The sequence below is a fragment of the Anas platyrhynchos genome, chromosome 2 (assembly GCF_047663525.1).
Source record: "Anas platyrhynchos isolate ZD024472 breed Pekin duck chromosome 2, IASCAAS_PekinDuck_T2T, whole genome shotgun sequence".
NCBI lineage: Eukaryota > Metazoa > Chordata > Aves > Anseriformes > Anatidae > Anas > Anas platyrhynchos.
The window spans coordinates 98,567,731-98,587,799 of NC_092588.1; the positions used below are offsets into that span (position 1 = coordinate 98,567,731).

The following is a 20,069-nucleotide window of genomic DNA, read 5'->3' on the forward strand; positions in this document are numbered from 1 at the left end:
TGGAGGAGGGAAGGCAGTTGCCTCTCAGGTCAAGGAGGAGTCCTCTTCCCCTGGACCCCATCCCAGGTCATAGAGAAGCAGGGAGAAGTCCAGGGCTAGATCTTGTCTGAAGGCAGCAGCCGTGTCCTGAATCTCTCTTGCATCACTTGAGAGACAGCTTGGGGAAGTACATGGGTGCAGCAGAGTGGGTTAAAGCTTATGCAGAGCTGTTCCAGCTGTAGGGACATGCAGTGCTGTATACGCAGCCCTTTGTGTGTTCCCAGCATGACCTTCTCTCCCCAGAGACTGTGCAATAGATGTCTTTGGCAAGGACATGGGGTTTTGCTCTGACCTGACCTCTCCTGTGCTTTAGAGATGTGGTTCATCCGTCAGGAAGTGGCTTACTGTTGCATCTGTCAAATGGCAGTCATGATGGGCAAGCGCTTCAAAGGGAGTAACCCAGATGGAGCAGTTTGTGCCTTGTGTGCTGAACACATCGTGTGCCTGGGACTTGTTGCCTGTGGGCAGTGACTGGAGTGAGACCTGAAGCAGTTCTGTTTTCTCAGCCTAGAAACTTCATCCTTTTGGAAGCTACTCTTGCTCACTAGCTATCCATTTAAGGACAAGGCAAGTGAGATGATATGTATTCATGGTAGATATCTGCAGGACCAGTTCAAAATATTTTACAGCTACAGCCATTACAGCCATTGTCTTGATGTTTGCTCTCATGATATCACAAAATCAGCCTGACTGGCAGCAGCTTTTGTAAGCAAACAAGAAAATCCCAAACTTGAGCTCAAACATTGTGATATCAATACCCTGCATTTATATTTTGACCTGTGTTACTCTCTCCCTCAGTACCTTAAAATCAAATGGGTGGAAAGAAAGACATTGTGTTTTGTGACTGCTGTGCTTGCCACTGAAAGGCAGAGACATGTGTAACACAATAGCTGTTCAGCGGTGGGCATCAGCATAACGGGAAGTAGTACAGGAAATGAAGAATAATATTATATTCCAGAGACGCTGCTGGAGGAGTTTAAGCAGACAGCATGCCCCAGGCTAATGTCGGCATCTTTGCTCCTGTGGGAAAACTGCTGTGAGTGCTTGCAAAGTGAGCGGCAGCCACAGTTGTGGTTCTTTGTGTATCCTTCAAAAGAGGTTCCTGGAGCAAACATATTGGGTTGCTCCTCATAGTGCTCGAGAGGAAAAAGGACTGTCTGGAGAATTTTGTGCTCTTATTCCTTATAACTTCAGAGACTGTTGCTAAGACATAGTTTTGTGTGTGGCCACATGCTGTCTTGAGGATTACGGGACCTTCTGAAGGGAACGGCTAGCTGGACAACATCTGGTGCTAAGCTCCTGTGGACACAGACAGCAGGTAGTATCCTTTTGCTGCTCCAGATGCTGGGAATTCCTTGCTGTCTCTAATTAATCACTGTTACCATGGGAGAAAATAAAAGAGCTACTGTACTGTAAAATTTTGTTGAAGAACAGAGGGAAACTTTATTTTTAGGAAGTCCCAAATGACTTTTTTTCCCCTAGTTGTCTTCTGTACAAAGCAAATCCAAATGGAGGGGTAATGGAAATTGAAAGGGAGAGATTGCACGTACAGACTGGGCGATGAGACGCTGGAGAGCAGCCTAGAAGAGAGGGATCTGGGGGTCGTGGTAGACAACAAGTTGAATATGAGCCAGCAGTGTGCCCTGGCAGCCAGGAGGGCCAACCGTGTCCTGGGGTGCATCAAGCACGGCATCGCTAGCAGGTCGGGGGAGGTGATTGTCCCGCTCTACTCTGCGCTGGTGCGGCCTCACCTCGAGTACTGTGTGCAGTTCTGGGCACCACAGTATAAAAAGGACATGAAACTGTTGGAGAGTGTGCAGAGGAGGGCTACGAAGATGGTGAAAGGCCTGGAGGGGAAGACATACGAGGAACGGCTGAGGGCACTGGGCCTGTTCAGCCTGGAGAAGAGGAGGCTGAGGGGAGACCTCATTGCAGTCTACAACTTCCTCGTAAGGGGGTGTCGAGAGGCAGGAGACCTTTTCTCCATTAACACCAGCGACAGGACCCGCGGGAACGGAGTTAAGCTGCGGCAGGGGAAGTTTAGGCTCGACATCAGGAAGGGGTTCTTCACAGAGAGAGTGGTTGCACACTGGAACAGGCTCCCCAGGGAAGTGGTCACTGCACCGAGCCTGACTGAATTTAAGAAGAGATTGGACTGTGCACTTAGTCACATGGTCTGAACTTGGGTAGACCTGTGCGGTGTCAAGAGTTGGACTTGATGATCCTTAAGGGTCCCTTCCAACTCAGGATATTCTATGATTCTATGATTCTTGCTAACAGCTTGTTTTATTTTGTTACCAAAGTGGTGCTGTTGTGTGGGATCCCATCAGGGACCTCAGCACTAACTCAAGTGGTGCAGGAAGCCACCCTGTGTCTTCAGCAGCACTCTCTTCAGTGCCATCTCTGCCTGCATTGAGCAGATAAACTTGTGTCTTTGTCTCAACTTCCTACAGTTAACTGTCACAACTGTAAAAGCGTTTGCCTTTGGCAGGAGTAGCATCCTCAGACACATTCCTGATTCCTTTGTGGCTGCCTATAGTCTTTCCACTTGCTTCTATGAGCTATGACATTGGAGTCTCTCTTGCCAGTGCTCTTTCCTCTCCCAGTTTATGTTTTGCATATCACTCTGTTTCCTGCAAACACTGAAGGCCTATCTCTATCCATAATTCCTATAAATACCACTGCTGTGACATCGTATCAGTCCAGCCCTTAGTTTCCTCAGCAGTTGAGTGCAATGATGTGTTTGTCTACATTCTCCTGATTTGTCCCCTGTCTCAATTTCCCACTTTTATTTATATTTACAGTTAGCTATCAGAATACACAGTCTGTACTCAGTGGCTTATGATCATCTCAAAGACTCTTGGAGGTCAAAATACAATGATACAAAATACCATGCAGCATTCAAGGCTGGGAAAATACCTGTGTTTTCCTGTTTCACCTTTTTAACAGTATCTTATCAATATTTGCTTAGGTCTTCCAATCTGTGGAGGAATTGTGACCTAGCACAGAATCTCATCTTTCTCTGTTTTTTCTTCTCTGCACCTTGCTGTCTTTATCCAATATCTCTTCTGTGTATGTCTGCCTTCATAACTATGACATTGGTTCATAATTTTTCTAGTGTTTCTGCAGTGACTTTTCTTTAACTCCTAGCCTCATCCCTTTCCATTTGCTTTTAGCTATCAACTGAAAATGAAAGTTTTGGCTTTCCTTCACAACTTTTTCTCTTCTGTCATCATGTAGCTAATCTTTTTGGCACAACCTGGTGTTTTGAAGGTGTGGTTTGCATAGTAAATAGTAACAAGATGAAGGTGAAAAGTACCTGTGTTCTGCTAATCCTGCCTGGCTGATTATTGCTGAGGAAAAGCATGAGTCATGGGCTAAATTATAACGTGGGTAAGCTATGGACACAGGTTATACCACCATCAGATTGTTGTTGACACATTTTACTCATAAACTGGCGCTCATACGTTTACAGTTTAAAGGGAAAAGGTTATTTGAAAGGTGTATGGATTGTGGCATGTTGGCAATACAATGATGATTCCTGGCAACAAATGAAACGTCATGGAAAATGTTCCTGTCTAAAGTGGGATGGAGAAAATACAATCTGTGCATCCAGCAGTAGAATTTAAACATGCATACAGGAAAGGATGAAGTATAAAAGGGGACTTTTCATCCAGCCATTTTATGTAATTGTGATAGGCCCCACACACATCCATGGGGTTGAATATCTGCCTCTGGTTTTCATGTGGGGTTTATGTTAAAATATAGGAAATGCTTAGAAGCTAAAACATGTGCCTTCTACACCAATATAGAAATTTCAGAATCTATGTGTTGATTGGAGCACTAAAAGCCACAAAGGGTTTTCTTAAATGTGATGGCTTATACATGGAGAACCAGACCCAAAGTAGGTCTAATATCAAATGTATTTTGTGTACTCTTTGGCAAGATGATGTAGAAGTAGTGAAGGATGACAACATATTGCTCTTACAGTGTTCTTTCCATCAAACACTCAACTGTCTTTCCCACAGGTAGATGGTAATGCTGTGCTGTTTCTCAGATGGAGGCACTGATCAGGAGTAGGGAAATGATAACCTGTCACCTATGAAACGTGGCAGAGCTTCTGGGTCTTACTGATGACACAGTAAGACTGGGTCAGCTTATTGAAAAGATCAGAAGTGCCACAAAGTTGGTAAAACTCTAAGAATGTAAACTTTAATTCAGTATAGGCTGTTTTCTTTCAGTATAATAGAACTTTTTACAGAGCTATGTGTATGTAATGTCTAATCTTATTCTGTGTATGCAAAGTGTCTAATCTCACCAGAATTAAAATGAAAACCGACATTTTTTGTACTTTGGAAGAAAGGCTTAAAAAGGTGTAGTTTTACCTAAAAACTTAATTTCTTTTTTTCCTGCTGACAACTGCCTTTTTCATTAATGGATGCTAGGATTTTAGTTTTCCTGTATAGGAAAATCACTCTGGAATATGCAGAAACAAGAGAGTGAATCAGTAAATTGTTGCACAGCAGCAGCAACCTGAGCCCAGTTATATACCCTCTTGCACACAACAGATTTCAAAGCTGAAAGCCCTCAGACTTTTTGTGTGTGTGTATATATGTGTGTGTGTCTGTGTGTACTCCCGTGTTAGGAGAATCTCTGTTCAGGCAGGCATAGTCTATTGTTAGTTTGCCCATCTGGATTTTGAGGTAGTCAAGTTACATTGCTAAGAACTGATTAAAGCCCTTTGAACAGGGGCTTGTTTGACTAGGCTAATTAACGCATCCTTCACATTTTCACAAGCTGCTCGAGTGTCAGCGTGTGGACTTGTACAACTGGCATTGGAAGTCATAGCCAGCCAACACATTTTCACGGGATCATGTCTTCCCTTGCATTGCAAACTCCTCTGTTGCGGGTTCTGCTTCTCAAGAGGCAACTTCTACACTGCGTGACAAAATATATAGTAATGCTAGTATAATGTTTCGACAGTTATTTCCCCTCTGCTCTAGTGTCTTTGGCTGAAAACACCAAATCAATAACCTTAACTGAAGAGCGGCACGCAGGGGATCTCAGCAGAGTTTGGGGGGTGATTGATGGGGTCAGGGCAGTGAAGGACATCTCTGTCCTCCCATCTTAATCCTGTCCAGAGGAGGAATCCCACCAGTGTAAAGAGAAATACCCTGTATCTTGCTCCCTGCTCTGCCTGGGATCTGTACGGGGACACTGGAGGCGGGTATCCTCTTGCAGAACTGGGACAGTAGTCTACCCCGAGCAGACCTCTGGAGTCTGAGCCATAGAACCTGCTGCAAGCCTCCTGCTTTATGAATTATGTATTGTCTTTTAATGTATTGTTTGTGGTTGTTGTTGAAAGGCACTGGTACAGCCGTTACTAATGTGTTGGCCTTGATTTCCCTTCAGCGTGCGGACTTTCCCCATCCTGTTTTTTGGGGCTTTGGACAATGCTGCTTTACCAATTTATTTATTTCAAAGTGAATTTCATCCAAGTTGCAAACAAGAGGAGGTTGCCTGCAGTGAAGCAGATGGCTCTTTGCCAGGAGCGAGTCACTCGCTTTCTGTAATTTACCCTTCCATTTTTATTTATTTATTTTTTTTTGCTTTGGGTTTGGTTGGGCTTTTAATCAGAGCCAGCCTTTCTCCAATAGCCCGTTCCCTCGTGTGCCCGCGTCTGTGTGTGTGTGTGTGTGTGTGTGTGTGCACAAGGGAGAGGGAGGCAGAGTGAGAAGCCGTGCTTGGGCTATGCTGACAGACGACTTTTCCCTCAGTTGTCAGGTTTTGAGCCTGTCAGCAGCGCTGGTGGTAAGTGGAGGGGAAAAAAACATGCCGGGGCTTGAGGGGGGAGCAATGGCTGACCTGGCGGGGAGCAGCCTGGAGGGACCGTGGGATGCCACTGGCGCAGCGGTACAGGCTCCCCAGCTGCCCGTGCAGACGGCTCAGTTGTCAGCGAGGGATTTTCCTCCCCTCCTCCCTTGCTAAAGATCCTTCAGCTGGTATTACTGGTTGGATTCTTGGCTTTTTTTTTTTTTTTAATTGGGAAAAAAAAAAAATCTGTGTGGGTTTTGCAATCCAGAGCTGAGCCTCTAATCCTCTCGGTCCGCCAGAGGATGGTGGTGCTGGTGTGGCTGCCCCCCGTGTACACCTGAGTGCTCGTGGGCTGCTCACACGGCCCTGTGCCTGGGGAGGGGGGAGAAGGGGCTGCCAAAAATGTTGGCCGCTCCTGGGCAGTGTTGTTAAAGGTAGAGTGTGCATGTGGGGGGGCAGCGTCCGTCCTTGCCGAGCTTTAACCAAAGCGGTAACCTGCAGCTATGGAGTCACCCACTAAGGAAATCGAAGAATTTGAGAGCAACTCTCTAAAATACCTGCAGCCAGAGCAAATAGAGAAAATCTGGCTTCGTCTCCGAGGCTTGTAAGTAGTACTTTTTTTTTTCTTTCTTTTTTTTTTTTTTTTTCATATTCTTCTCCCGTTTCCTCCCATTGTCAAAATTATTGTAGCACTTTCCTTTTCCTTTCTTGCTGGTGCCTTCAAAATCACTCAGGAGTTTCCACACCTGTTCTCCATAAATACAGCAACTTAATCTTAGCAAAAGATCCACTTTCTTCCTTAAATTAAACTGCTTGTTACATTGAACAAACATTATCCAGCAAGAATGTAGAAATGTCATTAATGAGGCATTGTAAGTTATCAGCAGTTACTGAGATGCTAATCACTTTAGTGGCTGCACTAGAAAAGTTTTGTTATAGCCTGAAGGGTACCTAATTGGGTCCTCTGTTTTTGATAATCCCACTGTTAGGTGCAACGTACAGAAGAGACTTCTATTCTGCACATGTACACCATTTCTGGCACTGATATGGTTAATAAGGACAAAATAGGCAGAGAATGCACAATTGGAAAGCATTTCTAACAGCGCTTGTGATAGCTGCAGATTCATGTTCCACAGATCAGATTGTACTTATTACTTTATACATTTGTTTTAAGCCTGACTTGCCATGAAACAATGGGAAACTGACTCCTGAGTAGAAAAAAAAAGTACCTGAGCTTAAAGAAGAATTTGGGACTGCAGAAACACAGAAGTTTATAGACTGTAGATCATGTATAGCTTATTTAGAGTTAATGTCTGGCATCTTTTTTCAGAGTCTCGGTATGCAAAATGCTGTCTACCAGCAATAACAGCCACTGTTGGATGAGGAGCGTTTATTTGCCCATCAGTTTTTGGCCAAACTGAAGAGGAACATTACCATATTAAGCTGCATCCCTCCCTGTGTTCAGAATTGTGTTTGTTTGTTCTGTTTTGTTTTGCTTTGGTTTGTTTTTTTCTTTAGCCTCACATGTTAGAGTTATTAACATTTCAGCCCGCAGGGTTGGGGGGTGGGGGAGGAGAGAGAGGGAACAAGGAGGCTAGGAAACAGCAAAACTGAGAAAACATAGGAAGAACAGGCTGAAAACAGAAAACAAGGGGGTCCCAGTTAAACTTGGGTTGCTCTGGGTGTTAGTTTGTGTGAGCAGCAGCGGCATACATGTATTTTGTAAAGCATATCCAAAACTTCTGTAGGACTCCAAGCAGTCTAAAAGACAAACATGAATATGTATTTCTTTCAAGGCGTCACTCCAGGAAGCCTGTTTCGTGAAGGAACTTAATCAAAGTAGATGACAGCTGTCTTGTAAGCCTTCCAAATAGAACAGCTACACAAAACAAACCCTCTTATTTTCAAGTCTGTGCCATGCTGTAGTATTAGGAGTCCCTGAATTTCTGTCTAATACAGAGTTTATCAGTGTGCTGATTTGGATCACACCTGAAGTTGTAGATAATTCTTCAGCAACATTGTAGTTCAGGGTCTGTCCTGCTGTTCAGTGGCTGCATATTATACATCAAACTCCAGGCTGTTCTACCTTTTGTAGATTTGGCAAAACTGTAAGACTTATTTGAGATATGCAATAACTAAACCTCAGGCTGTTTCTCAGTATAGCCCTCTGTGTTGGCACTGCGTGTGTGTAACAAACGTACTTTTTCTCTTGGAGTTTCAAGATTTCTTTGCTTAAAGAGTAGATATATTTTCTGCAGAATTCATGCTCACAAGATACAAACTAAAATGTGTTCTGCTCTAATTAAAGACTGTAGAATATTTTCCATCTCCAGTCATTATACATAGGGTTTTGGTGCATGCATACACACACAGACTGATAGCAGGCTGAGGTTTGGCATCATATTTCATGACTTTTCTTATCCTTTTTATGCACATCTATTTGTGTAAGAAGAATGAGTAGATGTGCACAGCCATCTTAAGTACCTCTTAAATAAGGCACTTCCTTCTGGAGAGATCAAATACCACTTAAGAAGACATCTCTCCCCTGCCTCTGGTACTCTGACAGATATATCATGTAGGAATTAGTCTCCAGGCACAGTGGTGCTGCCAGAGCAGTGTCAAACAAGTAGTCAGAGGCATCACGCTGCTGGCTGAAACTGCCTGGGGACCTGATGTCTGCAGCAGGCAGGTACACAAAAGGTGATTTGATCCTGACTCCACTCCTTCAGTGAAATGGGCGGTGAGGATGTAAACAGGTGCTCAGCGTTGGGTTTGACATCTCCTTGGTAGGACTTCACCTGTGGCAAGGCTGGTGCCTTCCTCCCTGTCTTCCCACCCGCCAGTGCCAGCTGGTGTGTTTGCTCACAGTGACTCAGAGGACAAACCACTCTCCTGTTTCATCACCTCTTTTCCAAGGGCTTGGGAGGGAGCTCTCTTGATTTGCACCCCGTTTCAGCCTGCTTAGTTGAAAGGCAGTGCAAACCCAAAGGCTGCAAAAGGGTGGTTAAGCTGAGGCTCTTTTCAGACTACCATAATTTTGTGTGTTTTCTGGTTAAACAAGTCTGGCGATTGTTGTTTTGCCATGTGCCTGGTACAGTTCTGTCCTGCAGGTTGGTTGGCCTTTGGAGGTTTGGGCATGAGTACACGTTTTCAAAGAACAGAGAGGGTTTTTGGATGGTGTGCCAAAGGCAGGTTTTTGAGAGGCTAAGCCAGGTGTCTGTTGCAACGTGAGTCATACACTGATGTAAGGGCCAGACAAGATACTGATTTTGCCTCTGGAGTAGATTGGAAAGATTTTCTTCTTGTTTTCATTATGCATCTCTCCAACACACAGATTCTTGGTCAGGACAGCCTGGTTGCTTTATAAGGAGAGTGGTATGAGGCAGTGGTCCTTGGGCCGTATACGAATTCCTTTTACTGTTTAAGAATGAGGTAAAATACTAATGCCATAACATTTCCAAACTGTTTTTACTTGGCATATATGTACTCATGACTTAATGATTCTGAGCAGCAATTTGTAGGAGAGTCAAGTCACTGGACCTGTAGTGGGTTAATTAAACCTTCAGGTTTAAGGGAGCATGATAAATTGCTTCATTGGGTGGTAACTCATCTGTGGAAGAACCCTTGCGTGTCTTGAACCAGGGATCTATGAAATAAATATTGTCTTTTATACACGCCCTATTAGATATTTAGATTTAATCACAGCTCAGAAATAATGTTTTAGTCTTTAAAAGACGTTTAGATGTAGAGCTTAGGGATATGGTTTAGTGGGGACTGTTAGTGTTAGGTTAGAGGTTGGACTCGATGATCTAGAGGTCTCTTCCAACCTAGAGATTCTGTGATTCTGTGATTCTGTGTGTTTTATTATTAATAAAGGAAAGGTTTCTGAATAAGCTGTTTCCTGGGCAAAGGTACCATCAGAGGTACATGAGACTCCCTGGGGAAAATCTTGCAAATTGTGTTCTGGCAGCCTCGTCCTTTCTTTATCTCATGCCAGAATATCAGTGAGAGGTTTACTCCAGAGTTCTCCTTGTTGGAGCTCACTCCAGCAAAACAGCTGCCCATACTGGACGTGCAGCCATCAGGGTCCTTTCTTCCCTGGAAATGAATGCACCAGGTTTCCCTGCAGCAAGGACCTCCCAGAAATAGACCTGCTTCTAAGTTTCATCATCAGTGCCGTAAATGAATCAGGCTGGAGCAGCTTCACTTCCCTTTAGGGGTATCTCGGGTTGTGGTAGCTAGAACAGAGGAATCACAGAGCCACATGTGAAAGGATGTAGCAATACATGCTGACAAACTGTTATGTGAGGATGCTCTTCTCTCTCTTTAGCCACTCTCCTGTAGCAACACTTCCGAGCTCCCCAGTCCCATCACCACACCGGCCCGGGGATCAAGTCTTAAGAAAGCAGATTGCAAAATATAGGGGAATGGACAGAAAAGTTTTGGGAGAAGATGCTGTATGTGCTCTAATGCTCAGGTGGTGAGAGGATATTAAGACCTGGAAGGTGGGCTGCCCCCAAACTCCCTGTGGCTGTAACAGGCCAAACCCTGGGGACTTTTGACTCCTGCGTGTACTTGTCCTGCATCAATGTGAACACTTCCCTGCTCTAACTGCTAGAGAAAACACCAAATATGCCTTGCCCAGAGGCTTCCATCTTGGCTGCATGAGGGGTATATGTGCACTCCTGCTGAATATGTATTACATGCATGAGCGGATCTCCTCTGTTCCTTGGCTGCTGCTTGGCTGCAGGGATGTCCATTTGTGCCCTCACACGGGGCTTGCCTTTGAACAGTTTCCTGTTATTCCCCAGCAGCATTCTCTCATGAAGGCTGATGAGCTCAGCCTACAAGAAAAAGTGTTTAAGGACGTGCTGATCGTTTGTTTATGGCTCTCGGTAGCTGCTTCTGCCAGAAAAAGGGACTTGAGCTTCTTGCTCTTAAGCTAGGACCATGTACCATCATATTTGCCCCATGTATCCTCTCCAGAAGGCTGTCTATTATTCGGACTTGCTTTACTCAGCTCTGGGCTTGGACGCTGTAAGCAGAGGAGTTACGCATAAGTCTGCCCTGTGCTATTGTTGTTTATAGTGCAGTTTGTTAAGCATGGGACCTTCTGCCCTATAAAACATCAGTTAAGTTTAGACTGGGCCCATTGGAGAGCGCTGTTGGTGGCAGAGATTGGAGACCTGATTTGAAATATGACTTCATGATTGCTTTTTGAACTGAGAGTTTCTTCAGGGAGCTATGAGCAGCAGTGGCTGTGTTGGGGTGTTCTTGTTTTAGCACGTGGACTTCTAGCTGTGGGACTTAACTCCCATATCCTAGTTAGGACTCTTAAAGCCCCATGAAGTGGAATCAGTTACCTCCCAACTTCTCAAACACAAAGAAAATGCCAAAGCCCTTTTCAACACTAGGATTAGGTGTCATGTGTGATGGCATTTAAGAATGCAGAGGCACATATCCAAAGAACTCCGCTAGTTTCAATAGACCTACGCTAGTTTAGGGTAGCTGAAGACCCATCCTGGAGATATTTTCAGCTTGATTTTTGGTTGCTTTTATGCAGAAAAATAAAAGCTCTTACAGTATTAACAGCATCTGCTGGTGTCCCTGAAATGCTTTAAGCATTGTAGAGGGAGAGGAGACAAAATGGATTTTAACCTTCTTTCCCACAGCTGGGATTATAATGTTAAGTTGCTAAATTCATGATTAATCTCTTCATTCTCAATGTAGTACTTCCTCATGCTGCCAAAGATGAAATTACAAACAGCAGCAATCTCTGAACAGTGACTCAAATGGGATGCTTGATTTTGACCTCATTTTTCAGGCTTCCTGCTCAAACCTGTCAATGTAGAATTGGTCTAAGAAATCTGACGGGGAAGGAAAATAGAAACACATGTAAATCAGCATCTTGGAAAACTTCATGGTTTTGCTGAAGATCCAGGATGATATTTCAGCACTTAGGGCATTTCCTCAACTTCCTCTGCAAAGCACCATGCATCCTATTGACAGTGAAGAAGTCCAAATGCAAATGTTTATGGAAGATTCAGATTCAGATTTGTTCTTGAAGTAAATGGTGAGGCAGCAACTGATTTCAATAGGAAAACATGGAGCCTTGATGACTGAAGACAATTTGGCAAGTGTTACAGTGCCGCTGCTCAGTTATCTGTTTCCCTGTCTTATCTGTATGTGCTCTGCAGTATTTTTAGGTTTTCTTATTTGAAAAATGTCACATACAGAACAGCTGGTTCTCCCAGTGACAGTAGCCCGATCTGCTTCATTTTCATTTATGTAGCCATCGTAAACAGGAAAACAGAGAGCTCCCTTCAGTTCCAGAGGCACTCTCTACACAGTGGGCTTTGTCCCCAAATATTTTAGCTGGCAGCAGATAGTAGAGGTTTAAAAAGCCCCTCAGAAAGCACCACTTTGTTAGGAAATGTGTGAATTAGTCAGTTTTCAAGTGGAAAATATGAATATGCTAATTCCTTTCCGGAGGTGAAAGAGGCACTCCTGCTGTCTTTGGTCTTGGTTTCAGTCTTCCTGAACCTCCTGAGAGTCTGGGTTTAAACTGAAGCCCTGTTCGCCCTGGAAGCAGAACTAAGCAACCTTCAACCATATTTCAAAGTAGTCGTTGCTACCCTATTTCTGGTTTGGCTTTCTTGATGAGCATAGACAGGGATTACTTGTCAGAGAACCATGTCAGGAAACCACTCTATAGGCCTCTTAAGTCTGAATTTGACTTTTCCTGTGTACCACAAGTTGCTGCTGAAAGTAACGTTGGGAACAGGAGGTGGAGGCAGGAATAGACAATGTTTGGCTGTCATGCTGCCTGGAAGGACTTAAAAGGTCTCACTGGTTAGAAAATGGGTGCTGGGTATGTGCTGGAGATGGTTGTGAGTGACTTCACTAGTTGTAAAGTTTGTTGGGGTCTGGTTGATCTACGATGTAGTTCTGCTCGTGGTGTGAACATTAAACTGACCCATAATAGCTTATTTCAAACTGCCTGCAGTAGAGCCCTTGAAAGAACAGGAGAAGTGCTGCCAGCTGCTAATCTCATGACTGAAAAATGGACAGAGGAGAAAATATATTCTAATGAATAGGAGCACAGGAACTTTGGAAGAAGATAATTAAAAGTATGGTGTTTGGAGGTGTAGTAATGCAGTAAACTAATAAATTTTGCCACAGTCCTTTGGTTACTTTGTTCCATACAGAAACTTTTATTTGAATCTTAGATCAATAAATGAATCCTGTAGGTAACAAAAGAGAGAAGACTTCATGTTTAATACTGAAATGTTGACTAAGAAATAATATACACTCTCTAGTTTTTACCATAATCATAAAAAAGCTTTTATTCTTCTGGAGGTAGTACAAATGAATCATACCTGCAGCCTAAAAAGCAATTATTTATTTCAGTAGTCATATAAAGAAGACCATAGTCTGTTGTAGAAGAAAGGGCCTCCCTTTGTAATATTAAATTCAGTGCTTTTCAAATATCACTGCTATAAAGCTTGCAATCCTGCATAAGAAACAAGGATATGAAAAAAGTTATTTCAGGGAAGATGAATTTAAGCCTTGGATCAAAGGAAAATTAAGAGTCTTTCTGGAATTCTCTTTTAAAAATGCCTTAGCAGTCCAAGCATAAAGAAATAAAAGCTGATGGAAGATAGCACTGAAAAATCCCCTGCGTGCTTGTGTGTTGTAAAGGCTGTGAGGCCAGCTCATCTCCTAATCTGCCAGCTTTTGGTGGATTCAAACACTATATTAAATCCAACTCAGTCCTTGAAAGGATTTTTATGTACTCTGTTTCTTTTTTTTTTTTTTTCTTTTTTTTTTTTTCCCCTGCAATTCATGTGAGATATTCCTCTTCCATTCTCGTCTTGTTCTATTAAAAAAAAAAATCACTTCAGTTTCCTCAAAATACTAGAAACTGTCTGGCACTGAGGAAAGATTGAGGTTCACATACTAGGGCTGACCCATTAAAACACTACAGCAGTTGTGAAACATACCTCTACAAATGTGATTTGCTCTCAAACCACTAGGGATTTGGATAGATTGGAGGTTTTCTAGAAGAGCCTGTTTGGATTAATAAAGCTGTTTTTGATCTCATGAACTGTGCTGCTTATACTAGGAAGAATGACTTCATTGATACCCATCCATTTGTGGGGGTGAAATTGGAATTCAGTTAATGGTCGTTGAAGAACTTGGTTTTGTTTTCTTTGAAGAGTTCAGTTTTCAAAGAAATAAAGAAATTCATGGGTTGAGAAAAGTTGTTTAGCCTCGTGACAGTGCAAAATTTTCCCTGAGAGTGCTAAGCCTGATTTTTTGTTCAAGTTTGTATTACAGCTGAGGAATGGACCTTCCTCTAGCAGACACTGTACTGCTCCAAGTCTCAGACAGAAATTGTCTGCAGTTGTCCTGGATATTCAAAAAGCGGATTACTTTGAAGGCGTGATTAAAAAAAAAAAAAAAAAAAAAAGGAAGAGAAAGAAAAGGAAGAGAAAAGAGAAGAGAGAAGAGAGGAGGAGACTGGTGAAACTGTGTATAATAAATTCATCTGGTTGACTTCAGTGGAATCAGGATCCCTCTCAACAATTGGTAACATCCAGTTGGGGATGGTTGAATTTTTGAATTTTCCTGGCCAAGAAGGGTGGTGCAGAGCCCTCAGAGAGCCATAGCTCTACATGGCTGCCAAGAAGTTTGAAAGGCTCTCTGTCTGCCAATGTACCCAATTTATGTCACATCAGACTGACTCACCTTCTTTCAGAAGACCTCCATGCTTAGCAGTTGGTGACATCGGATGGAAAAGTCCATGTGAGCACAGACATGCAAGGCAGAGGATTTTCGTAGTCTTTCTTGGAGAGAGAGATACAGGAGATGATTTATTAAGATGAATATAGTCTTGTATGACATATTCCATGCTTTTCTTCCATATCTGTCAAGCTGTGGAGTCATTTTGTTATTAACATGATGCGCTGAATGGCTATTAGTAGGTCTGTGTCGTCACTTTAGAAGTGATTTCTTACACTCCTGGGGATAGATAGATTCATGCACAAAACTCCTAGCCAAGAGAGAAAGTCACACAATATGCATTTGTAGTACGAATCCTGGCTTGGTACAAATCTCATTTCAACACCAAGATTAGCACAAATTAAACAAAATTTCTGTGTCATTTTAACAACTAAGATTGTACAGAGCCCTGTAGCTTCAGCTGTAGCACGCAGGGAGTCATTGTAGGGAGGAGCAAACTACAGCAAGCATCCAAGGGCAAAGGAGTTGAAGTAGAGCATAAACTCCCTTGTAAGGCTGAACAGTTCAGATGGCTGCTGTAAATGATGCTCAGATCACACTTCCTCCCATGCCTCCTGTGGAGCAGCTGGTTTTCTGGGATTCACTAGCTGTAAGCAGTTACTGGTTTCTGCTAAGCAAAGAGACTGAATACACAATTTGAATATGCTCCTATACACATATTGATGCAGCAGGGACAGCTACAGTCAGATGGGAGAACTCTTCTTTTCAGACTTGCTTGAAAAGTGAAAGAAGAGGAAGCTGTGGGGGTTGAGGCTGTGAGGGGAGAATTGGGAGATCATATACAAAAGACCATACTGATTCAGAAAGGGTGGAGAGGAAAACTAGACAGCTTTAAAAAAGAAGGGGGGTAGGAAGGGCAGTGGGAAAAAGGAGATAGCTCTGTGTGTTCTTCAGGCCCCTACATGTAAACATTTGTTAGATTTATTTACTCACAGCTTAAAATAGCTCATAGCACAACATGTACGCAAGTCATTTAGGAGTTTTGCTGAAAATCACAGGGACAAGGGCTGCCTTTAAGGGCATTTGAAAATGTTGCCCAATTTGTAGCACAGTATTTTCTGCCTCACTGAAATTTTAATGGGAGGCCTTGAAGGAAAGCCTACATGTTGCAAAAATACTGCTGGTTATAAATGCTGCCCAAAACACTGCTCTTGCGTCATGTTCTGAATATGTCTTCATTCAGGTGAATGAGGGGCTCTCCTTCAGGATGATATTGCTTTTTTTTTATTTTATTTTTTAATTTTATTTTTATTTTTTTCTACAAGGTGGGGAAATTGTCTTTGGTATTTGGGCCATATTCTTGGTGTAACACCACTACAAATTCTCCCTCCAGTTGTTCTCATTAGTTTCGTCTGGGCAGACATCTTTCCTTTCCCCTCTTTGCACTTGCATTCTAGGTTCAGGGAGCCTACTTATTGGGATGCAGTTTGATGGGATGTGTAGATAAAGTCATTCATTTCATATGGAGAGTGTCTCTAAAGTGCTTTGCAGAGAGAAGCTTTCATATAAACACTCACTGATAAGACCTGTTTTTAATTAGCTCGACTGTAGTGAAGACATCCCCTTGCAAATGGAGAAGAATGAAATTCCTGAGTTATGCAAATTTGCAGAGTAACTCAGAGTAAATTATCATAATGGTCCCACCTAGCCTCAATGTCTGTGAAACATCAAATTGCATTTTGAATTACCTGCACCTTATGGAGGCAGGAAACTTGACTCCAACCTTAAAGCAGACAAACTTTTAGGAACTAAAATAGCAGTCACAACCATGTCCACTTGCCATGTGGACAGGACTGGAGGATTTGCTTATTTAAAAACATCTTTGTGTCTGAGCTTCCTGAAGACCACCCCCCTCCCCTTCCCACGGTTGCTGTGGCATCTAGTTGCTTGCAAGACAGCTGGCAACAGCAGGGAGTAGGGCCTTAAATAATAGAAATTTCGCACACCCTCCTCCGTTCCCTGCATGCATGCTCAAAGACCATTCCCGTCTGCCCACCCGTCTGTCCCATTTCCCTCTGCTGAAGTTTCCCCTGTATGGTGAGGAGTTCCCAGCCTCTGAGCACAGGGCAGCGCTCCTGAGCTGCACATGGCAGCAGGCAGGCATTGCTGTGGCTCTTGCTCTCCTCCTTCCACTCTTTTGTTTTGCTGTCGTGCCTTGTTTGGTAGAGTCAGCTGTATGTCATCGCACCATGTTTTTCATGCATAGAGGGGGAAGGAAGGAAAGATGGGAAATCTTACTCTGTACAGAGGATAAAGCCATAGCAATGTAGAAATAATGTGGACAGAATAGCCCACGATCTGCTGAAGGTGCTGAGCCACGGTGCACCCAGCAGTTTTGAGGACACTAACGGCAGAGGTCTAGCGTTAAGGACTCTCCATGAAATCTCTTCTCCTCTAAGCAGGCTTCTGCAGGCTCTCTCAGAGTCGCATAGCTATTCAGCCTACCCCCCTCCATAATATCACTGTTCCTGGAGAAACACAGAGTGGCGGGAAGCCCAGAAAAAGAGCATTGGCTGTTCACGAGAAGTTTAAATGTTGCCTTTTCCTAAGGGTGACATTTAATGAGCGGTCTGTTAACGAGGCACTGTCAGGACAATAGCCGTCCTTCCCTCACCGCACAAAGTCATGTTGCAGAAAGCCTTGAATCATTTCTAAAAACCATCGGCGTGCTGAAGGAGGGGGTGGCTGGGAGGTGGGGAATGGGGATGGGGAGTGGAACCTTATTTTGGAAAGGGAACACTGCATCTTTGTGTGGCATTTTTTTCGCCCCATGTTTAGGCTTGTTAAACAGTAATCCGAGTGTTTCAGCCTGTAATCCAGAGTCAGGAGAGGGCCTGGCACAAAAACCATGAGATTTAAAATTCTGCGTCACACCAGCTGTCTACGAGCAGACAGAGGGGGTGGGTTGTGTTCAGGAGGAGGAGGGTTGGAGGGGGAAACAATAACAAGCAGCAGTCTGATAAATTTACTAGAGCTTAGGGCAAGATGCAGATTGTTTAGTGACTTCACACACGTGGCTGGTCTGGCCTGATGTAATTCCAGTCTCCTGTCTAGATATTTAATCCAGGGTATGAACAATGATTTCCCCATACACACACACTCTCCCCCATCATCGTGCATGCTGTTACTAATCACAGAGCTGCCCTACATGAAACAAACTGGACAGCTGCCTGTTTGGCTCCTGGAGAATCTGAATATGTTCATTTTACATAGTAGCAGTAAGTAAAAAAAAGTTTTTAATCTGTCCGTGCTTGTTTCTTTCAGGGTCTCACAACTTTTTCCCACTGGGGGAATGGAATTCCAGCTAAACTATTACATGCTTCGAACACACAGGATATATCACTATTGCTGCCATATGTGCTCAGCAAAATGATGCGTTACATTACTGCAAAAGGAACTGTCCCCTTTTACACTTCTTATTAACCTGGCTTGTTTTTATAAGCTCCTTCTGTAGGAAAATGAACAGGATACAACTTAAGAATGCACAGGAAAGATTGTGTATATGCTGCCTTTTTGAGTCATTGTAATAACAAGGAAGCAGCATCCCACTTGCGAGGTCAGTGTTGCCGTCTAAACACAATGTGCAGCACATCTATCCTCAGAGCAGACGGGAGATATTCTTCCCTCCCAGCCCCTCTGATCCCATTTTGCAATACGTGTCACAACCTCTTCCAGTGGGAGAGGCTTCAGGATAGGCATGTTGAAGTACCACCCATCCTGTACTTTGCAGATCATCTCCTTTATTTATTTCAGAGCCAAATGTTCCATAAGTCATTTGGAGTGGCCAGCTAGAAAGCAACACAGGGTCATACTAAGTATAAATGTATTTTAAAACAGTAAACATGCAAAGGTCATGCAGTGTTGTGACTTAACAATCTTTTTCTTTTCTTTCTTTCTTACTTTCTTTTTTATTTTATTTTATTTTATTTTATTTTATTTTATTTTATTTTATTTTATTTTATTTTATTTTATTTTATTTTATTTTATTTATTTATTTTATTTTAATAAATGTGAATACTGAGAACTGCTCTTTCTTCTTTTCAGACTTCAGGACTTTGTTTTTCTGAAAAGTACTTTCCTGTAACTGTATTTTTATGAGCATACTCTTTTCTTTGAAATAGGATATATATGGCACACAAGATAATTTGCTGGTTGTGTACAAAAAAAAAAAGCAGGATGAGCAGTAGATCACATTCTCTTCAAAGGGCCAGATTTTCAGAAACAACCCCCTTTTACTTTTTACGTAGTATTTTTCTTCAACTAAGTCCATGCTAACTGCAATGGCAAGTTTTTTAATAGTTTTTGTTTGCTTTTGTTTTGTTTGGTTTTGTATGAAGTGTGATGGAAAACTGAATAAAAATAGAGGAGAAGCTTCAAGATTTCAGTAATTTTATTGGTTCTGTACAAAATCTACATGAATTAAACTATATTTTTAGAAACCTTTAGAACAATTTTTGCTGACTTTTTTGGTAGCCAAGATGCCAACACATTAAAATACCAGTCCAGTCTATTGCCTGGTACAAGATAGTTCCAGAACTGAATCTGAGTTAGTCTTTCTGATTTGCTTTTACGGACACCTCATTTTGTGACCAAGCTGGAGCGCTCAGCTGTCTCCACAGGGTTCCCTCTGTTTCCCACAGATCTTTGTGCCTCAGACTGTCTAGCTTGAAACCTTTGAGCCTTCCTACATACACACTATTCAATGCAGATCAGATAGATGAATGAACTTTTTCTTTGCTTCATTTTCTCCTCATTTGGTATATGTACTGTGTCCTGGAGGGATGCAGAGCAGGTAACTTACCTCTTCAGACAGCCAGTGTTGTTTATCGAAGTTTGAGTAAGCCATGATTGCCCTTTGTTAAAATGAAGCTAACTAAGATCCTGACAATTGATCATGGATCATCTCTATGGCAGTGGAAAGTAAAATACCTTTAACTGATACAGCTCTCACATGCTGCTGTCTGAATAAAATTGTAATAGCTGTATGGGGTCCCACCCAGCACTCCAGCTCTTCAGGGTGGTGAATAGGTGGCTGCATTTACACTAACCTTGGGAGATGAGATCAAGACCTGGGTCAAGTTTGTGGTGCTAAGCCAGTAAAGTCAGTTGGATCCTCCTCATCTGTAGGAACAGATCTTGAGAGGGACTTCCTTCTTACCATCTTTCCTTTCTCTCTTTCTTCCTCTACCTTCCTCACACTTGAACCCCTATTTTGCTAGTGAATTGGTGCCTGGCAATTCAGTGGTGAGACAAGGAATTTGGGCCTGAGTGCAATTTAAGGTCATCAGCTCTCCTAAGAGCATATATTATAGCATGTATTTGTCATTAATGTCAATTTGCTGAGACCATATACACAACTACCATCTGTAATGCCTCCAGGCTCTGTCCACTCTTTACTAAGCTGCTAGAGA

At 42.9% G+C, this 20,069-nt stretch overlaps 1 protein-coding gene across 14 annotated transcripts in view; it reads left to right on the plus strand.

Annotated features, from left to right (window-relative positions):
* PDE1C (phosphodiesterase 1C) overlaps positions 1 to 20,069 on the plus strand; it is a 393,933-nt gene that overhangs the window by 176,529 nt on the left and 197,335 nt on the right. For 2 of the 14 annotated variants that reach the window (XM_038174617.2, XM_038174619.2), the window contains exons 1-2: positions 5,671 to 5,850; positions 6,355 to 6,457. The exons of 4 other annotated variants lie outside the window; for them this stretch is intronic. In XM_038174617.2, the coding sequence (XP_038030545.1) occupies positions 6,357 to 6,457 (101 nt within the window). In that variant the 5' untranslated portion in view covers positions 5,671 to 5,850; positions 6,355 to 6,356. Of the gene's footprint in view, positions 1 to 5,669; positions 5,851 to 5,892; positions 6,042 to 6,108; positions 6,458 to 20,069 lie in introns of those variants that run through there. 8 more of the 14 variants (XM_005014001.6, XM_013094320.5, XM_038174618.2 and 5 more) reach the window with 6 other exon arrangements.